Source organism: Seriola lalandi, unplaced genomic scaffold (genome assembly GCF_002814215.2).
Source record: "Seriola lalandi dorsalis isolate HSWRI2012SDOR001 ecotype SW California unplaced genomic scaffold, Sedor1 jcf7180002054412, whole genome shotgun sequence".
Lineage (NCBI taxonomy): Eukaryota > Metazoa > Chordata > Actinopteri > Carangiformes > Carangidae > Seriola > Seriola lalandi.
The window spans coordinates 815,139-832,943 of NW_019524965.1; the positions used below are offsets into that span (position 1 = coordinate 815,139).

General features: G+C 40.3%; 1 protein-coding gene across 1 annotated transcript; it reads left to right on the forward strand.

Moving 5' to 3' along the window:
- The first annotated feature begins 900 nt into the window (after positions 1 to 900).
- On the forward strand, positions 901 to 17,385 carry usp36 (ubiquitin specific peptidase 36). Its single transcript, XM_023410042.2, has 20 exons — positions 901 to 1,005; positions 4,428 to 4,693; positions 4,844 to 5,065; positions 6,347 to 6,457; positions 8,275 to 8,377; positions 8,481 to 8,548; positions 9,383 to 9,453; positions 9,562 to 9,644; positions 9,726 to 9,837; positions 9,935 to 10,075; positions 10,912 to 11,012; positions 11,095 to 11,233; positions 11,353 to 11,715; positions 12,001 to 12,225; positions 12,679 to 12,803; positions 12,904 to 13,587; positions 14,044 to 14,267; positions 14,576 to 14,767; positions 14,855 to 14,970; positions 15,113 to 17,385. The coding sequence occupies exons 2-20, from the start codon at positions 4,441 to 4,443 to the stop codon at positions 15,242 to 15,244; spliced, it is 3,465 nt and encodes a 1,154-aa protein (XP_023265810.1). The 5' UTR covers positions 901 to 1,005; positions 4,428 to 4,440; the 3' UTR covers positions 15,245 to 17,385.
- The last annotated feature ends 420 nt before the right edge of the window (positions 17,386 to 17,805 follow it).

Sequence of the window (17,805 nt, forward strand, 5' to 3'; positions counted from 1 at the left end):
TTATGTAAATAAAAAAATATGTATTTTAAGTGAGTGCAGCAGAAGCATAACTCACATAGCATTGGTCCAAGCAGGCATACATGGTAGAGGAAGAACAAGACCTCACTTTTGTTCAAGGGAGGCAAAAGTCAGGCAACAGAATAAACAGTATAATACACTTAAGCATGAGGTATCATTTTATGTTTCTTAAGTAAGTGTTTAACATACTTTACATAGGCAAGGACAATAAAAGACTGCTTTGAGACACTTCAACAGCAATCTGCTGCCTTCTAGTGGAGACAACAACATGTGACATTCACTTACATTCCTTCACGGGCCTATCCATGTGAACAGATGTGCAATATCAAATCTGATACTCACACTCACTACAGGATGGCACAATAGCTACTTACAGTATATAACAGTGCAATTGCATTTAAATCTGTTCAATGTTGAAGTGCAATTACAGTAAACTACTAATATTTTTTTCTTTGATGGACTCCAGCAGCATAAAGTTAAATTACAAGCCTTTATGGGAAGTGATATCTAATATGGATGAAATCTGCTGACATTTTACTTGAATTAAATATTTGCTAAATTCAGCAGCGATGGGGAAAATTACAGGATGGAGGCGATTTAATTTCTCAAGTTATTTTCATACGATCGAGCAGCGGCTTCATTCCAACACAATGATGCAGGTCTAACATGTACAATGCCATTTCAGCGCTTTTTGTTGGAACATTAACAATTATTAACATGTACCGTGTCGATTACATCAATGGTAAACAGCGCTGGCTGGAAGTCACGTGTGGTTCTCTCTCTACAGCTCTACGTCAATTGCAGTACTGATTGGCTGAACCCTTCAGCGACGGCATGGCCTGCTCTTTGATTGGTCTTTCATCCCTGTCAGTCAACGTCGTCACCGCCCTCTGATAATGCAGCATGGGCGAAAATACCAGACCCAAGAGCTACAGCTGAGGAAGCAGACCCCTCTACTGTCAACGATTTTGGACGACTGAACGAAAGGTAAGTGAACAAATGCCTACTGGATGTACCCGTCATGTGTTAGAATGCATTTCCAGGATGACGGTGTTAAACCAACAGGTAGGATGTGGCGGCTGGGGAATGTTAGCCACCTGGACGCCGAGATGCTAACACCACATTGCAGCATTGAGGGAGGCTGGAGGCTCTCGCCACGTTAAGTTAGCTCGCTTGCTAATTTGCTGCTGCCGCTGTCAAGCGTCAAAAGGCAAAACACGATACATTTGTCAGCAAGAAAAGGCAAATAATTAAATATCGAAAGGTTTACGTATTTGCCAAGGTTATAACGACGTTTTATTTCTGAACCTGAGACCCTTCGGGTCGTCATTAGCTGTGCTTAAGGTTAGCAACCTAGCATTTAAGCTATGATGACTGGCCCGAAGAGTTGAGTACTGCTGGTGTGGAAGAGGCGACCCAGCTACTGCATGGCGTTTATAATGGTAATTGCGGACCGGGAGAACTGAAACCCCGTGTAATCGAGCAGTTTACTAGTTGTCCAAACAAGCTAAAATGATGGAGGGTTTTTAGAAGTGACAGCAATACGGTGCTGCCTTCAGGTGCTCCCCCTAAAGTCCATCGTTCATATTTCTAATCCACGAGTGAATACTTGTAATTTGAGATTCGTGGTGGTTTTCATATAAATAAAGCACGTTGTAGGAATATGTTGGCTTTTTGGTTGCTGATAGATATAGATATTAAGTGTCCAGTAGCATTTGTACCAGAAAAATAGTTGATGATTAAATAATTTGCCAAAAGAAAGTTGTAGGCTACTCTTATAAATTAATCGAAATGCTAAACTCTTATATGTTCTGTGTCTGGACAAATGGTGTCTCTAAAAAAACTCGGGATCGCCATACACATGGTTCACTTTGTTCTGTTCTTAATCGTTATTGCAATATTTTTGGGAGCCCTTGAAGTCATCACATGTCTGCCATCCATCATTTAAGTCATCACTTTCCTGTATGATCTGAAGTGATATATACATAACTAAAAATAAAATGAAGTAAAATGTTTAAAATGCCCACCAGAATTTACCAAAGAGTCTTAAGTGACTCTTTGATGCTCTTGTTTGTCCAACCAACAGTTCCAAATAGATATTTAGTTTCCTGTCAAAATTTACAACTATGGATCAACTTATTGTTCTAGCTCTAATCACTACTACTCAATTTACTTGCCCAATTTTGCCAGCAGATTTATTGATACATATTGACTCTTGGAGGTATTACGTTTTAAATTAATTTTTAGCATGTAAAAAATGTGTTGCATATATGTTTGCAAATTATTTATGTTGCTCAGCTGCTATGGTTGAGTTACAGGGTAGAGAATTGTGACATCCAACACGCAAGAGTTGGGCTTCTATAAAGCACTGTATTTGTTGAGATAACTTCGGTTTGCACACAAACACACCATTCTACCGGTCTTCTCACACTTTCAGATGCATTTTCACATTTCACACTTCAAAAGGGAATTATATAAAAAAAATACAAAGTAAAAAAAAAAAAAAGTCTTCTTGGGTATAAGCAGATGTATTTGGTTTTGCCACTAAAATAAAATCTATATATCGGAAACACACTTGCACCATTTAAAACTAATTATAATTAATATTTTTGCTCTTCTAGTAGAGCGGTTCCGAGTCAGACATTGATAATGAAGCTCCATGAACATTTCTCTAAGATTAACATTTAGCCTGTCTCATTTAGCTTGATACGCCCACGCTGTCACTTTCTTTACCACCCATTTCTGTGTATTTTACCTACTCATACACTGTATATAGGTCCTGCTGTGATGCACCTATGCACCTTTACATTTACCAATATTATCTGTACCTCGAAAGAAACTGGCAGTTTGGTTTGCTAATGTTTGGCCTCTATCTTCTTCATCAGATGTAGGATTTAGGGTGATAGCTAGCGCATTTCTACAAGACAAGTATAGTATTGACACCCAGCTAGCTAAAACAGTGGAAGATACAATGCAACATTTAAAAAAAAAAAAAAAAAATATCAAGACAGGTGAATAACTCGCATCACTTTACAATATTAAAAAGTTGGAACCTGTAGTGACAGGACTTCAGATAATTGCTCATTGTCAGCCTAAAATGCAAATGTAAACATTAGAAAGTTTCAGTGTGAAATAAAAATGACAAATAGTTAAGGCACAATAATCAGATTAATCACCTGTGTTTATTGTCATGACATAATAATCAGATTAAACACCTTTGTTGTGGTAAGTGTATCAACATTGCTGCCTGGTCTAGCAGTTGCATCACTGCGGTTAGCTGTGTCCCTGCGGGCTGTGTCGTTTTTGGTTCTATCAGTATCAGCAGCACACGAAGGTCACAATGCCCTTGTGCATACAATGCATTTTCAGCCCTCCTTCTCTCCTCATGACGTCACAGGCCACTCTGATTAGCTCGACTCTCATGGCACTCCATGCCTTTGGTGTTTTTATTGTGGTACTGTAACATCTGGATGATGTAATGCTTTCACTCTGAGGAGGGTGTGCTGTGTTTGGGGCACCTCGGATACATCCTGAGTAAATTGAGGCGATAGGTGAATGAATGATTGGTTTACTCACTACCCGGTCAGCACCAAACACATTTTGCCAGCTGCTGCCTTTTGTAGAAAATACCACGTCAGAAGTCATTCACTGGGCTGACTCTGGCAGAGGGTTGTTGTGGAAATGTGCACACACTATTATCTATACTGAACTGGTCCTTTTTAGTACTCTCAGCTCCAGTGTATTTAAAGGGACAGCAGACAGCCAATGCAAATATATTTTTTTCAATTAACATTTATCGTTGAGTTGATTATCTTTTTTATCTCTCACATCACCAATGACAAAATTTGATGAAGAAACGTGCCACGTTACAGAGTTAAGATGACAATGGAAACACTGATGCAGGCATAAAATGATATGTATGAGAATTTGACTTGGCAGTTAACAGCAGCTGCTTACACCTCATGTGCTCTAAACACTCATCCTCTCCTATCTCATACACACTCCACCACCCTCTGTTACCAACGTCTGATGTCTTGCATAACTGTGGGGACAGCTGCCAAGACCCAGCTGGCTCCTCAGATGCACTCAGTCCCTGTATCTATTGTGGAGCCATGTCAGGATATGTGGCCTGCAGAGGTACATATTGAAGCACAAACACACAGGGGTGTTAATAGGCACTTAGCTGGGGGATAAATTCAACATTTATTTGATTCACATGTTTACTGTTGCTCTTTGACAGAGACAGTAAAGGTACTGAGGTGCCTTTGAATAGGGTGTAGATGTGTTCAGGTGACATGTTATTGTTCACTTTGGAGAAATTGGGTGAACAAGTTTTATTAGATGTTTTGTGCAGCCTCCTCTGTTCGAACAATTTACAATACTGACACCCAATCTGTGTTTCTCCGCAGTGATGTTCCAACAATGCCGATAGTGGATAAACTCAAGGAGGCATTAAAACCCGGTCGAAAGGAGACAGGCGATGAGGGTGACCTCAACAAATTGTTGGCTTCTTCTGCCAAGAAGGTCCTTTTGCAGAAGATAGAGTTTGAGCCTGCCAGCAAGGGTTTCTCCTATCAACTGGACAGCTTAAAGAACAAGTATGTGATCCTCAATCCCAGGAATGAGGGTGCTACAGGGCAGAAGGCCACAGAGCCTGCCCAAATAAAGAGGCAAGGTAAGCTTTAAAATTGAACTGAAAAATTAGCAGAGTTTGATAGTTATACATTTTCCATATTTATCTTTTATCCTTTGATTCTAGCTCTAAAAGCTCAGATCCTGTGTTCTTGTGATTAATGTCACAAAATTGACTGCACTCCTCATTCAGTCTCAGAGAACGTGGTCGGGGGCCAGAGCGATGGGATCCCTGCCCCACAGAAGATGCTCTTTCCAGGGAACAAGCTTACCCTCAAATGGGAGCGTGTATACAGGGTGGGAGCTGGCCTCCACAACCTCGGAAACACCTGCTTCCTCAACTCCACGGTGCAGTGTCTCACCTACACCCCGCCACTTGCCAACTACTTACTCTCAAAGGAGCACAGCCGTGCCTGTGAGTACCTGAGTCATGCTCTTAAAAGCTGCCAGAGTCACAGAATTTACACTGCCATTCATTTAAATTTTTACTAACACTGCGCTCACCCAAACAGTTTTAAGGTTGGGGAAATGACTGTAACCCCACTACGGTTACTCTAAGCGCAGACACATGTGCCTGAAAGTCACTGTGGAATGCAAGCCAAGGCAGCTGAAGAAGAAACACAAACAGCTGCTTCAGTGTGTTCACAATAAGTTGTATTCAGGCTCTGACACACTTAGCAGTCTATGATCATTTTTAAGAACCAAAGATAAGAAAGACTCATTGACCTCTAAATAACAGAGCTGAAAGTTAATTTGTAGTAGTATGGAACACTCTAAATGGACAAAAAATTTCTACTACTACTAAGACTACTTTGGTCCAGACCAAGCTGCAGATGCATAAATTAAATACTCCTTTAATTCATCCAGACTTATTACAGGTGACACAGACATTGAGATCTTTAAACCTTTGAAACTGCATCAAAATTGCCCATATGAGGGACAAAACGGCTTGATATAGGCTTGTCAACTATTGCATTGTCATACATAAAATGCAAATGTGAGTGTCATTATTTTCAGTTTTTACCAATTATCACTGAAATAATGTTTTTTAGTTATTTTAGTTCCTGATTTCCAAAAGTTTTTGCTTTTTGTTTTTTTTCTCTGCTGCAACAATACGCTGTTCAATAGATATTACAGTAATTGAGGTGCTCTTGCAGCAGGCACAGCTCACAATATGTTTCAGATAATAGAATGTGAAAAGATGAATTGTGAAAAAACGAAAATAAGCTGCTGATCTCTTCGAGTAATTATCATTAGTCCTTCAAACTGAATTTTGCAAATCATTATTTTACATCCAGTTGTCACCTTTTAAGTGCCAATACATTTTGGAATATTGTTATGAAAAAATAAAATCAGAGAATGATCAGCGTGTTGTTGCATGTCTGTGCCATTATTCCTGTGGATACCATTACTGTGATTCTAACCTTCATTTTTAATCAGATGTTTTGACTCTGTAATTACTGTGGATTTTGAGTTGGCTACTGTGTGATAGAGCCACATCAAACACAGATTATTATCCCTTTGTGATGAACACTAATGTTTTTCTGAATCTGAACTGACTTTAAGTGATATAAAATTTTTCTTGGGATAGGAATTGAATAAAAAATATCTTTACCATTGTCTGCATAACACATTTTTGTGCTTTTCTTTTGTGAGTGACTCTGATTCCCTTATGCTGTTGTTTTCTGTGTTTCAGGTCACCAGTCAGGCTTTTGTATGATCTGTATAATGCAGAACCATATCATCCAAGCCTTTGCCAACACAGGCAATGCCATCAAGCCTGTCTCCTTCATCAGAGACCTGAAAAGTAAGAAAGCTACCATCCCTTAACGCTGTGTAATTGTGTGTGAGCAGTTTGTGCAGAGTTTCAATGTAGGTTGTGTCAGGAGTCGCAGCCACCTGGGTTTTTTTAATGGTTGAATATTGCCAGAGGCAGGGTGACGCAACGCTGGCCACAGTGTCCCATGTGACAGCAGGCAGTAACTGCAGTACATAAGTGGAGCGGTGAGGCTGCAGGCTGTGAATGAACATCATGTAGAGCGTAGGGATGAGTTGTGAGTAGCACCTTGACATGGTGAGGTACTGTGCTGTACTCCCAGAGGAGCCCTCCCTACCTGCCTGCTACTTTCTTATGTGCTGCTGCAATCATGTCTCCACCTCCTGCGCCTCTTTTTCTGTCTCTCCCACCCCCTCCCACACTCTCTTCTTCCCTCCCCAATGCCCTCTCTGTCTCCTTGTGACTGCAGGCTGAGAGGAGCAGCTTTAGCACAAAAATGTACAGTCTTTCTTTCCCCCTTTTTTTTTTTTTTCGTTAAAGCAGGACTTAGATATACACTGCATGTGTTTTCCCTCTACATTCATGTATTTGTTGGCCTCCCTGCGGTTAGAAATGTGCCACCACAGCTAGAACAATGTAAATGCATACAATGAAAATTCAACATCTGTGTCTCTTGCGCAGCACGCACACCCTCTCCCAAAAAATACAAATACAGCGCAATGTCATCACATAAAAATCGAAAGAGCTTACTGCAACTGATGCAGGAATCGCCCCAGGATCTCATAGCCGGGGTCTCACAAACACAATAAAACCACAACCCTCCAATATACAGGAATACCAACAGATTTCAAATCCTCAAGATGTCCTCGTCTTGTCTGAGAGGTGCCCTGAACAGGTCATTAGTGCGTGGTGTCTTATTCCTTTTTCCCACTCAAGGGTGACTCATTGTCGTAAATCTGCAAGGATACTATGCTGGGAATGTGGTGATGACCACATTATAATTCTAGCAGCTCATACTTTCCCCCTTTTCCATTAGGGAATAACAGTAGAGGCAAAGGGTTTAGAGCTACATTAGCTCTAATGTGACACTGTTAGATGAGACACCAGTCTGCTGAAGTCACTAAGTGACTGTAAGCTTTTTATTAGATCATTATTGAACCGCTTGTCTGAGTTGCATGAGGAACCAAGTTTAGACGGCAGTAAACCATGAAAGAATACTCTTTAAACTTTACAACGTATTAAACTATCTTCACTGATTATTACTTTATAAATATGCTTATTGGCCATGTATACACATCTTAAATAGTTGAGACTAAGCCGCTACTCTATATTACTGCAGTATGAATTGTGTTTGAAATGAAGCTGTGCAATAAGTTGTCTAGAGGCCATAACTGTGTGGCCACTTGTTTACATACTTTTGCGTCCCAGGTTCTGAATTGGATCACTTGTCTTTTATTGAGCCTCTGTGTTGTTTTGCAGAAACATATTTTTAGAGAATACAAGTGTCAGCAGAACAAAGAGTTGGTAATAACGCTGCCTCTGGCTGCCACTTTGTTGTCAATGGATTGTCTGTCTGTGTTTGAGCTGCCAGTGGTTAACATTAATATAATAAACATTTGCCTCTGCTCTAAATAACACACTGTAACTCTTTATGAAACTCACTACAATGAAGATTAGTTGCCAGTTAGAGATAAATAAACATTGTTTCGCGCTGAACTCTTCTGTCTCAGTAAGTGGATGTGGCCAATAAATGAAGAACTGTCACAAAGCACTTAATGTTTCGGAAGCACTCAGTGTTGGAAACCTTGAACGAGCACAAAGCTAACATGCACTTGTGTCTCCAACAGAAATTGCCAGACATTTTCGCTTTGGAAGCCAGGAGGATGCCCATGAATTTTTGCGGTACACCATTGATGCCATGCAGAAAGCCTGTCTCAATGGCTACCCAAAGTAAGGCTTTTTTTAAATTGTTTCTCTTACATGTTAAAATATGATATGTTTTGTATGAATATTGTTTTTATGGTCTTTTTTTCTGTTTCCTTCCTGTGTGTAGGCTTGACAGGCAGACCCAGGCCACAACACTGGTTCACCAGATCTTTGGAGGTTACCTCAGGTCAAGAGGTATTTGGCTGTTTTTTTTTTTTTTTTGACAGGGAGAAATGTAGAAAAAAATGTTTTCTGTTTTTGGTATTGCCTTATTGATCCATTTCCCAGCAGACTGGACTAAGTCTAATGTCAGTGTCAGCAAAATTTATATCGCTAAAACAGCCGGATGTAGTTCAGTGCTCTTAATCACAATGCATAGAAAAAGAGGTGCCATACTGTACATCTGTATCTTTTCATGGCTTAAGATGCCTCTGGTAAAAATGTTGTTAGCAAGGCTTTAGGGGAAAAAAATAAGAAGTTATTCTCTAAGCTCCATATGCTTTTACTGCTACCAAACCAAATGTGAGGTATTTTTTCAGATGCTCAAGATTATTTTAGTATCACCTGTAAATCTTAGAAATCACATTGTGTATGGTGTGTTGACTGATGAAATTCACTATTTGAATTATTTCAATTTCTTCAGTCTAAATGAAGTTGATTGTAAGTTTAAGCTTAAACCTGTTTGTACGATGCTACTTGTAAAGATATTGCATAATAATTATATCAAACTAGGATATTTACCTGGTTGCAGTGGTGTTAGTTTTGTGCAGAAACTAATGACACTCAAAAATGTCACTGGTGAAATGGAAAGAGTGTTGAATGCAAAGGTAATTTCCCTAGATGTTTGATCTGAGAGTCAGAGGCAGTTTTTGAGGTTTGTGATCGTTTTGTGTTTACAGGAAGTGGAGCAGGTGCTTGTTTGAAATACTCCAGTAATGGCTGTTACATTGATGATTGTAGGATTGTTGTTCTGCAGAAATATGCCCCAAGTACAGGAGTCAGATTGTGTTTTTGTTTTTTTTCTTTCAGTGAAATGCTCTATTTGTAAAAGTGTGTCTGACACATATGACCCGTACCTGGACATTGCTGTGGAGATTCGGGTAGGTTACAAGATCTTAATGTGTCTTTTATTTCCATGGAAATATTAAATGTATATTGTTTCTCTAAACGTCAGCTGTGCTGAGTAGATTTCTGTCGTTGTCTTTTAGCAAGCAGCAAACATCGTGCGAGCCCTGGAACTGTTTGTTAAACCAGATGTATTAAGTGGAGAGAATGCCTACATGTGTGCCAAGTGAGTGCCACTTGTCTTGTCTGGCAACATACATTCATAACTAAAACGGCAAGACATCACTCTTTCTGTTCTTCTCTCCAGGTGCAAAAAGAAAGTGCCAGCAACCAAGCGTTTCACAGTCCATCGAACATCTAATGTACTGACCCTTTCGCTGAAGAGGTTTGCCAACTTCAGCGGAGGCAAAATAACAAAGGTTAACAAAGAATTCTCACACCAATGGCTGTTTGAAAGAGCTGCCTGATTTCTCAGTGTTTCTCATTTTTCCATCTGTCTTTTGTTTCTTTTCTTAGGATGTTGGATACCCAGAATTTCTGAACATCCGCCCCTACATGTCTCAGAGCTCAGGTGATCCTGTTATGTACGGCCTCTATGCTGTTCTGGTGCACTCTGGGTACAGTTGTCACGCTGGACACTACTACTGCTATGTCAAGGTAAGGCGACCAGATGCAAATCTTATTTCAAGATCTAAGGATAAACACATTGAGATGAGCCACCTTGTTTTCGTCCTCTGCCACAGAAACATTGACATTAACACACCAACACACCAAAGGCAGATAGAAACAAAGAAAGAAAAAAATGGCTCCACCATACCTGGTCATACTATTATTAGTTGCTTAAATGTTGCTTTAATTTGATATCTTTTTTTAAAATATCTGCTTTTAAAGGTAAGTGTAGAAATCTGCAGTATGGATATAATTTTCCATCTCTGCATTCATAATTTAAATAATTTTAATTCAATAATTTTATATCACAATATCAACATCTATACTAAATTTATTGAAAATGTTTATATTATAGTAACTAGTCTGCTTCTGGTTAATACCTGTAAAAGTCAGTGTACTGTATCACATTGTTGCATCCTGTATTGCCATAAAGCTGTCCTTTTCATTAATGTGCTCATGGCTTAATATATAGCCACTTATATTAATGACTCTGTATCAATGTCTCTGTGACTCTCAGACTGTGTCAGGGCCGTAAAGTCCCTGTCATTGCATTCCTCTTTTATTGATATGATTGATATTGTTATGGTGTGAAAACATCTTAAATTAAACGACATTTACCTGCATGTAAATGCTTTCATCTGAACTTCTTTCTTTTTTTTTTTTTTTTTTTTTTTTTTTTTTTTTTTTTTACTTTTTCATAGGGTAACTGTAAATAAATAAAAGTTAAATACATTTCACAGCTAAGTACTATAAAAGGTTAGAGTTATGGTAGCCCTTTTGTTATCTTTATTTTAAATGTTGATCTCTTCCTTGTTTCCTCTTAGGCGAGCAATGGACAATGGTACCAGATGAATGATTCAATGGTGCACTCTAGTAACATCAAAGTGGTCTTGAATCAGCAGGCTTATGTCCTTTTCTACCTGAGGTAAGACACAGGAGTCCTGCAAGAGATCAAAACAGGTGTTGTCTGTTCCTCCTCGACTTAAGTCTTTATTTGTATATTAAAGGATTCCTGAAACCAAGAAGAATGCTGATGGGCAGACCACCAAGCAGGGGATGTTGCACCCTGGGAAGAACAGTGTGTCGTCTGAACAGATAAAGCGGGCCAACCTGAACGGGCCTCTCTCCTCCCCGCAGGTCACAAAGGTATAAGACAAGATTTTTAATATGACACATATTGTAAAATGATGAATCCAGTTTTATAACCTTCAACATTTTGGTCAAATATAATTTTACTACAAGTTCCCCTCCTCTTCCCCTCACAGAAAATTGAACCTGCACAACTGCGAAAGATCCAGTCTGTGGATGGTGGCTTGGGCCTGCCTATTTCCAGGAACGGTGTAAACACTCAGCCACAAGCCAGACTTTCCAACTGGACGTCATCCTCCAATGGCCCACCGAAGCTGCCAGGTGGACCCACGGTTATCGAGGAACCTTTCAAGAAGCTGAAGAAGCCCTCCCCACAGAGCCAAGTGCAGTCCCGCAGCACCACTCCGACCCCTTCCAACAACGGGCTGAGCAGGACGGAGGGAGATAAAAAGCAAGGTGGCGAGGGCAGAGGCATTGCAGCATCTACCTCATTTAAGTCTTTGTCTGACTCTTCCTCTGCCGACACCACTGACTCAAAGGTAACACTAGAAGAATTGATTGATTGTTGATCCGCACAAATGCATACGAGCTATTTAACGACACAGGGAATAGTGAAAAAGCAATGCTGACAAAAACTGTCCAAACTTAATTATCAAGCCATCTTCAATGTAAAGTCTGATTTGCTTAGTACATGAGGTAAAATGTGTTAGTGGCTCAGACATTAATACAGATTTTGATTGTGGAGTTTAATGAGATGCATAACAGCCATTTCAGGCCACATGTGCGTGCACAGAAGTGTAACCACAGCCTATGATTCACTTCAGGACTCCGTGGGTACCAAGAGCGCGCCAGTAGGAGAGACGCCCTCCACCCCTCGAAAAAGCTCCAATGGCCTGGCATCTCCAGCCAAGAGCGTGGAGCGCTCTCAGAGCACGGAGGAGCAGAAGACGGCGAAAGTAAAACCCCCAGCCCTCAACAACATCACATCTGAAGCCACCAGCACCATGTCACCTCCACCTGCCAAGAAACTGGCCCTGTCAGCCAAGAAGGTGAACTTCATTCCCATCCACAGCAGCAGCACCACTTCCTGTCTTAGCGCAGGCTCATGATACCTTAGTTTCCTGTTGCCCCACTCCACACTGCTATCCCAGATTTGACCATTGATTTCACTGAGTAGTTTTATTAAGGCAAGTAAACTCTCCTTTTCTAGTTTATTTTCTGCATTATGTAACATGTTGTTTATCCAGTGTGCCTGTCTAATCAACCACATGGTAGCACTTGTTTAGAGTTTGTCTTCTTTTCCTTTAGTTTGTTCTTTTTTTCTAACCATTTCTAATTCTTCTCTGCCATACCCTTTCCTCCTTGTTTTCCTCCTTCCATCTTTTCCTGCCATCCCTTTTAATCACCCCCTTTTCCTTATTTGATTCTCTTCCTTATTTTTGTCACATTCATGGCTATTTTCTTTTAGACCACCAAGTTTTTATTTATGTCGATAACTGCAGGCTCGCAGCCGGAGTCCGAGCAACATTGATGCTCTGCCCCCTTTGTCACGCCAGCTGTCCAGTGACCCCACACATCAAAATCAACTTAACCCCCTCACCTTCGCCTCACCTTCTCACACTCACAGGTATGAAGTATGAACCTTACATCACATTGGAAATTCAAATAAAAATGTGAAATGACGATGGCAGTGTAAATCCAGATGTTTTCTTTTGTTCTGTCCCCAGAGCTGGTCCATTCCATTCACCTAAAGTCCAGTCATCGCCTTTTGCCCACTCAAGTGGATCCTTCAAACAGCAGAGCCCTCAGAAACAGTCCCTTCTCTCCACACTGCAAAAACCAAACGCCAGCCTTTCTCTTAAAACCAACGGGCTTCACAGTCCCAGCCCAAAGAGCCCCAAGTCTTCCAACAACCTCAGCTCCGCGGTCCAAGAACCAGACCTCAGCAGCCCTTCAGCTCAAAAGATCAACCAAAAGAAGAAGAAGAAAAAGAAGCGGCGCCATTCTGAAGTGGAAGGTGACGCAGAGCCAATCAAATCCCCAGCTACGGTGACGCAGGCCAACTTTGCGGAATCAGCGAGTGAGAAGAAGCGCAAGAAGAAAAAGAAAAAGCGAAAGAGGGATGCAGAGGATGGAGAGAAAGCGAAGGAGAGGGAGTGTGTCCCGTCTCATCTGGACACATCAAACCAGGAAGAGGATTGGTGTCAGGGTGGCATATGGAGTCTAACATCCAACCCAGAAGCTAAGCAAAAGCCTCAGTTAGCTTCTACAACCCCAACGCAGTGTGAGGCAAATCAGAAAGAACAGGGAAGGGACTCTGTGTCGTTGAAGAAAAAGAAGAAAAAAAATAAGAAGATGAAACTGTTGGAGGCTCTGCAGGAAACAACATCAGCATGCTCTGCATCAGAAAGGTTGGTTGAGGGTTTGCAAGTGTAGTTACATGTCTGTCTTTGTGTCTCTGGAACGATATATATCCATGATTCTTCATTTTGGTTCAAAAAGTGCTGTCACAAGTTAAAAAAAAAAGACAGGGCATATGACCTCAGGCTCTTTGATTGAACTGTGCTTATGTCCAACTGTCAGACACTTATAGAAACTGTCACAATGCAGCCCATGTGCTACATCCTTACAACAGTATAAGAAACAAATATGTAACAAACAAGTATGTGTTACTAAAAGTGTTTTCATTATTAGTCGGCTTTCTGTAAAAAAAAGATTTGACAGAAGATTTGCTCAGCCTTGTAAAAATTTAGGGTAAAGTGCAGGTAAAGCAGGTGCTTCATTACCTTTTCATCTATGAACAAACCCGCTGTGTGCAAAAAGAACATTTACTCAGCTGAGTTAAATTTTCTTTTGTTCCCCAACAGCAATTCTGAGATGAAGGCCACAGCCGTTCAGAATGACGCAGGAGATTTGATAATGTTGAAAAAGAAATTAAAGATGAAGAAAAAGAAGAGGCTGAAAGAAGAGGTGAGACTGTGGGAGGAGAGCAGGCGATGTTCTGACGGGCAGAATGATAAGCCTGAAGCAGCGGAGCCCCCTTCAAAACAGAGCACCACAGAGAACGACAAAATAAGCAAACGAAGCACAGGTACGTGGACATGGATTTGCATGCACATGTAGTAAATGCAATAAATGAATGAGCATTCATGCTATGCAAGCTGCAGTGAGAAATGCGCGATCTTGCTCCCATGCCAACACGAAACATACCAGCACCCTTCTATATGGATTGGACCTATTTGCAGAAAATCACTGTGCACCACCACAGCCTTTCAGCCTTTCCTTTGAGTGACCAGTCATTGCACCAGTATACTGAGGGAGCATGACTCATTGTATTTTGAGAATACTGTATTTAATCACCATTTTATTTCTGTCTACTGATTGTTTTTCCACATCCAGCCACAGTGGTAGTGTGGGACAGCCAAGTGAAGGATGGCTACAAACGCAGCCAGGCTCCAGCAGCTGATGGAAGTGCATTAGGAGACAACACCCCGGCCTGCGCTGCTCCTGTGGCCTGGGATGGAAAAAAGACAAGTGGTGTGGTAGAGGAGCTGCTCAGGAACGCCACAGATAAGGCCTACGGAGCCAACGGTGAGACACTGAGTTTCTTTGTGCATTCACACCTTTTGTATTTGTTGCAAAAAATTAGCATTTATAGATTTTGTTTGTCTTGTCTAGTTCTCAGTTGGGATGGTGAGGTCTCTGCAATCAGTAGAGATGCCATTGAAGATGTCCGCCTTGCAAAGAATGACACTGTCATCGATGAGTGGGATGAAGACTTTGATAGGGGAAAGGTGAGGAAACGATGAACACAACATATAATGCCTTAAATGTTGGTGCTTCTTAGGTATTAAAGCACAAATGTATTACTGCCAGTCTTATTCCTCATTGTCCATGCTCTACAACTTTCCCCTTTTCTCACTTCTCAATCTACAGGTGAAGAAAATGAAAAACTATAAAAGAGAAAAGTGGAGAAGTGGCAGCAGCATCTTCCAGAAGATCCAGGACAGGAAGAACAAGTGGTCTGTAACACCCGGAGGGAAGAGAGTTTTTGGAGTGCGTCGCTGAGAGTCCAGAGTGCTGTTAAGGTCATGCTGACTGGAAGTCAAGACAATACTGTATACCAAACTTTTTCTCTTTTTTTAATTTTTTTTTTTTTTTTTTTATCCATCTTGTGTTCACTTCAGACCCAAATTCAAAAATAGGATTGAGCCAAAAACAGCACAGCAGACTGCATTAGCTGTTTGACTGACAGACCCTTCAATCCTAGGTTACTAACCAACAAGAAATGTTGTCTTCATTGGCCATCTGGATTTGACCACTCATATCCCTTTTTAATTCAAACGCCACAGTAAGTGGCATAAGCTTTTCTATGCATGCAGTATTTAACAGAAAGCCCTTACACATCCATGTCACGTGTATTACTGTATGTTGGCATCCTTACGGCCTTAGTTGTTGCCCTGGAACTCTGAGCTACTATGAAATTAATTACAGTTTACCATATTTGTGAAAGATATTGCTAATAATGAGGAAGTATATCTGCAACTCTTTGGTGTGTTTTATCAAAACCAGTGCACAATCTCAGAGCATACTATGCTGCTTTTGCAGACATAAGGGCTCAGTAAGTTGGACATTAAAGAAGTGACCTTTTATTCTGAAATTACTCTATACTAAATTACAAAGATCCAAAATTGTTAGTCATTAAAACTATATATTTTTATTTTATTTTATACCTTTATCTCCTACGTGGCTTGTTTTTAAGGACCAAATTTTGCCTGCGTATTGTTGGTAAAATTAAGGTTTAAAATTGCCACCGTTTTCTAAATGTGCATGTTTAAATTGGTTCAAAAATGTAATACGATAAATTTTGTTTTTAGTTCTGCCATCTTGGTTGTGCACCATTTTTTGTTTTATAAACACCACAGTTAATTTCAAACATAATGCCAATACATTTAAGACCACAAATAAGTGCTCAGCTGATTTGTATAAACATTTTGACTGTGGAAGCGTTGACGTGGATAGACTTCACATTGGAAACTTTTACTTTAATCATATCTGTATGTTTACCTGGAAACTTTGAGAGCTCCTAGTGCAATATGCATTTGCAGAGTAGAGGTTGTGGTTGTTTGAGGAAATCAGACAAAAGCAGTTATTTTCTACTGTGCAGCTATTAAACTCTGTAGCTCATCTCATCAGTCCAATGTTCAGAAGCTCTCAGTCTGGAGATTTGACCTTTCCATTCTCTGTAACAAACCTCACCACATACTGTTCTTTACCAATGTACTGAAATAAAAGGGTTGAATTTTATACTTCAGGCACTGTGTTAGAATGGGACTGCCACATGCTAATAATTTCTTTTCCCCTTGTATCTTATATCTCTATGCAATTTTCTGATGGTCATGCTGGTCACCGACAAACTGGGCTAAGACTCAGGAACCCAGACATCCTGTATCCCATCTTCATCTCTGATCAGACTCCCCTGTTTCATATCAGAGTAGTCCCTCTGCCTGGACCACCATTTTGCATCCTGTACATCTTGTAGAAACTATTTTATACAAACTATTTCAGGTGTTGAAACCATGGGATCATCTTGCACCAATCCGGGCACAGATGCATAGAGAAACTAACGTTATAACAAAACGCTTTGCTGGTGTAGAAGACTGTACAGTCCATCTTGTGCTACCTGTGTCTCCCTCAACGCTGTAAAGATCTGCCCATGCATTTCTTTTCATTCTAGAGATGTTGCCTTGAATTGGCTATAAAAAAGCATAGGATTTAATGTTATAAATATATAATTTAAAGAAGAAAAGACACAGATCTTTAATGTGCTACTAATACTTGGATCAGTTGGTGGATGTTAACATGAGAATTTATCTGCAAATGTGTTTGTTCATTTGTGTAAAAGAGAGTTGTCTGTTTTCATGCAAGACCTTCCCTATGTCACTGTAGTGTGTACAGTACAAGAGAGGCGACGACAGTCTAATTTTCATAGGACGTGTTTGTCGGCTGTGAAATCGACATAGGGTGTTGCTCTCAAACTGACACGGAGGAACATTAACCGATGTGAATGGACGGTCCACATGTTTGCATTCATGGTTCTATATTTTGCACCACCTTTTCTGACCAGGCAAGAGACCTTTCATAATGAAAGTGGCTCTTACCACACTATAGTTAACTATAAAGGTGCAATAAAGTTGTGACTTTTGGGAGCTGATTGTGCATTTTTCTGTCTTCTACTGCTTTGAATTGATTTTTTTGTTCTCGTTTTAATTTAGATATTGTAAATTTAGGATGGCAGTTGGCGTAGTAGAAATGAGCTAATTTGATATTTTACTGCAATGCAGACTCAAAACCTTATTTGGTCATTGTGAACTATGGTGAAATAGAGAGGGGTAAATCCATTATTTGTTGCATTATTGTTGCACCAGTTGAGCTGGATTAAGCTAGCATTACATTTACACCATGAGCTGATTCAGAAGGATGAAAACTGCTTCTACACTGTTAACTGTCTGTAATTTGCCTTTGGCCACAGCCAATTCATTGACGTCACCACAGGAAATTGAGTCCAAACACCTCATTCAACATCACTGATTGGTCAGAGGTGCAAGAGATGATGGATACAGAAATTT

Coding starts and splice junctions, on each gene's coding strand:
- usp36 (XM_023410042.2), top strand. CDS start 4,441: ATGCCGATAGTGGATAAACTCAAGGAGGCATTAAAACCCGGTCGAAAG. Junction 9,838..9,934: donor GCGGAGGCAAAATAACAAAG/GTTAACAAAGAA, acceptor TTCTTTTCTTAG/GATGTTGGATACCCAGAATT. Junction 10,076..10,911: donor ACTACTACTGCTATGTCAAG/GTAAGGCGACCA, acceptor GTTTCCTCTTAG/GCGAGCAATGGACAATGGTA.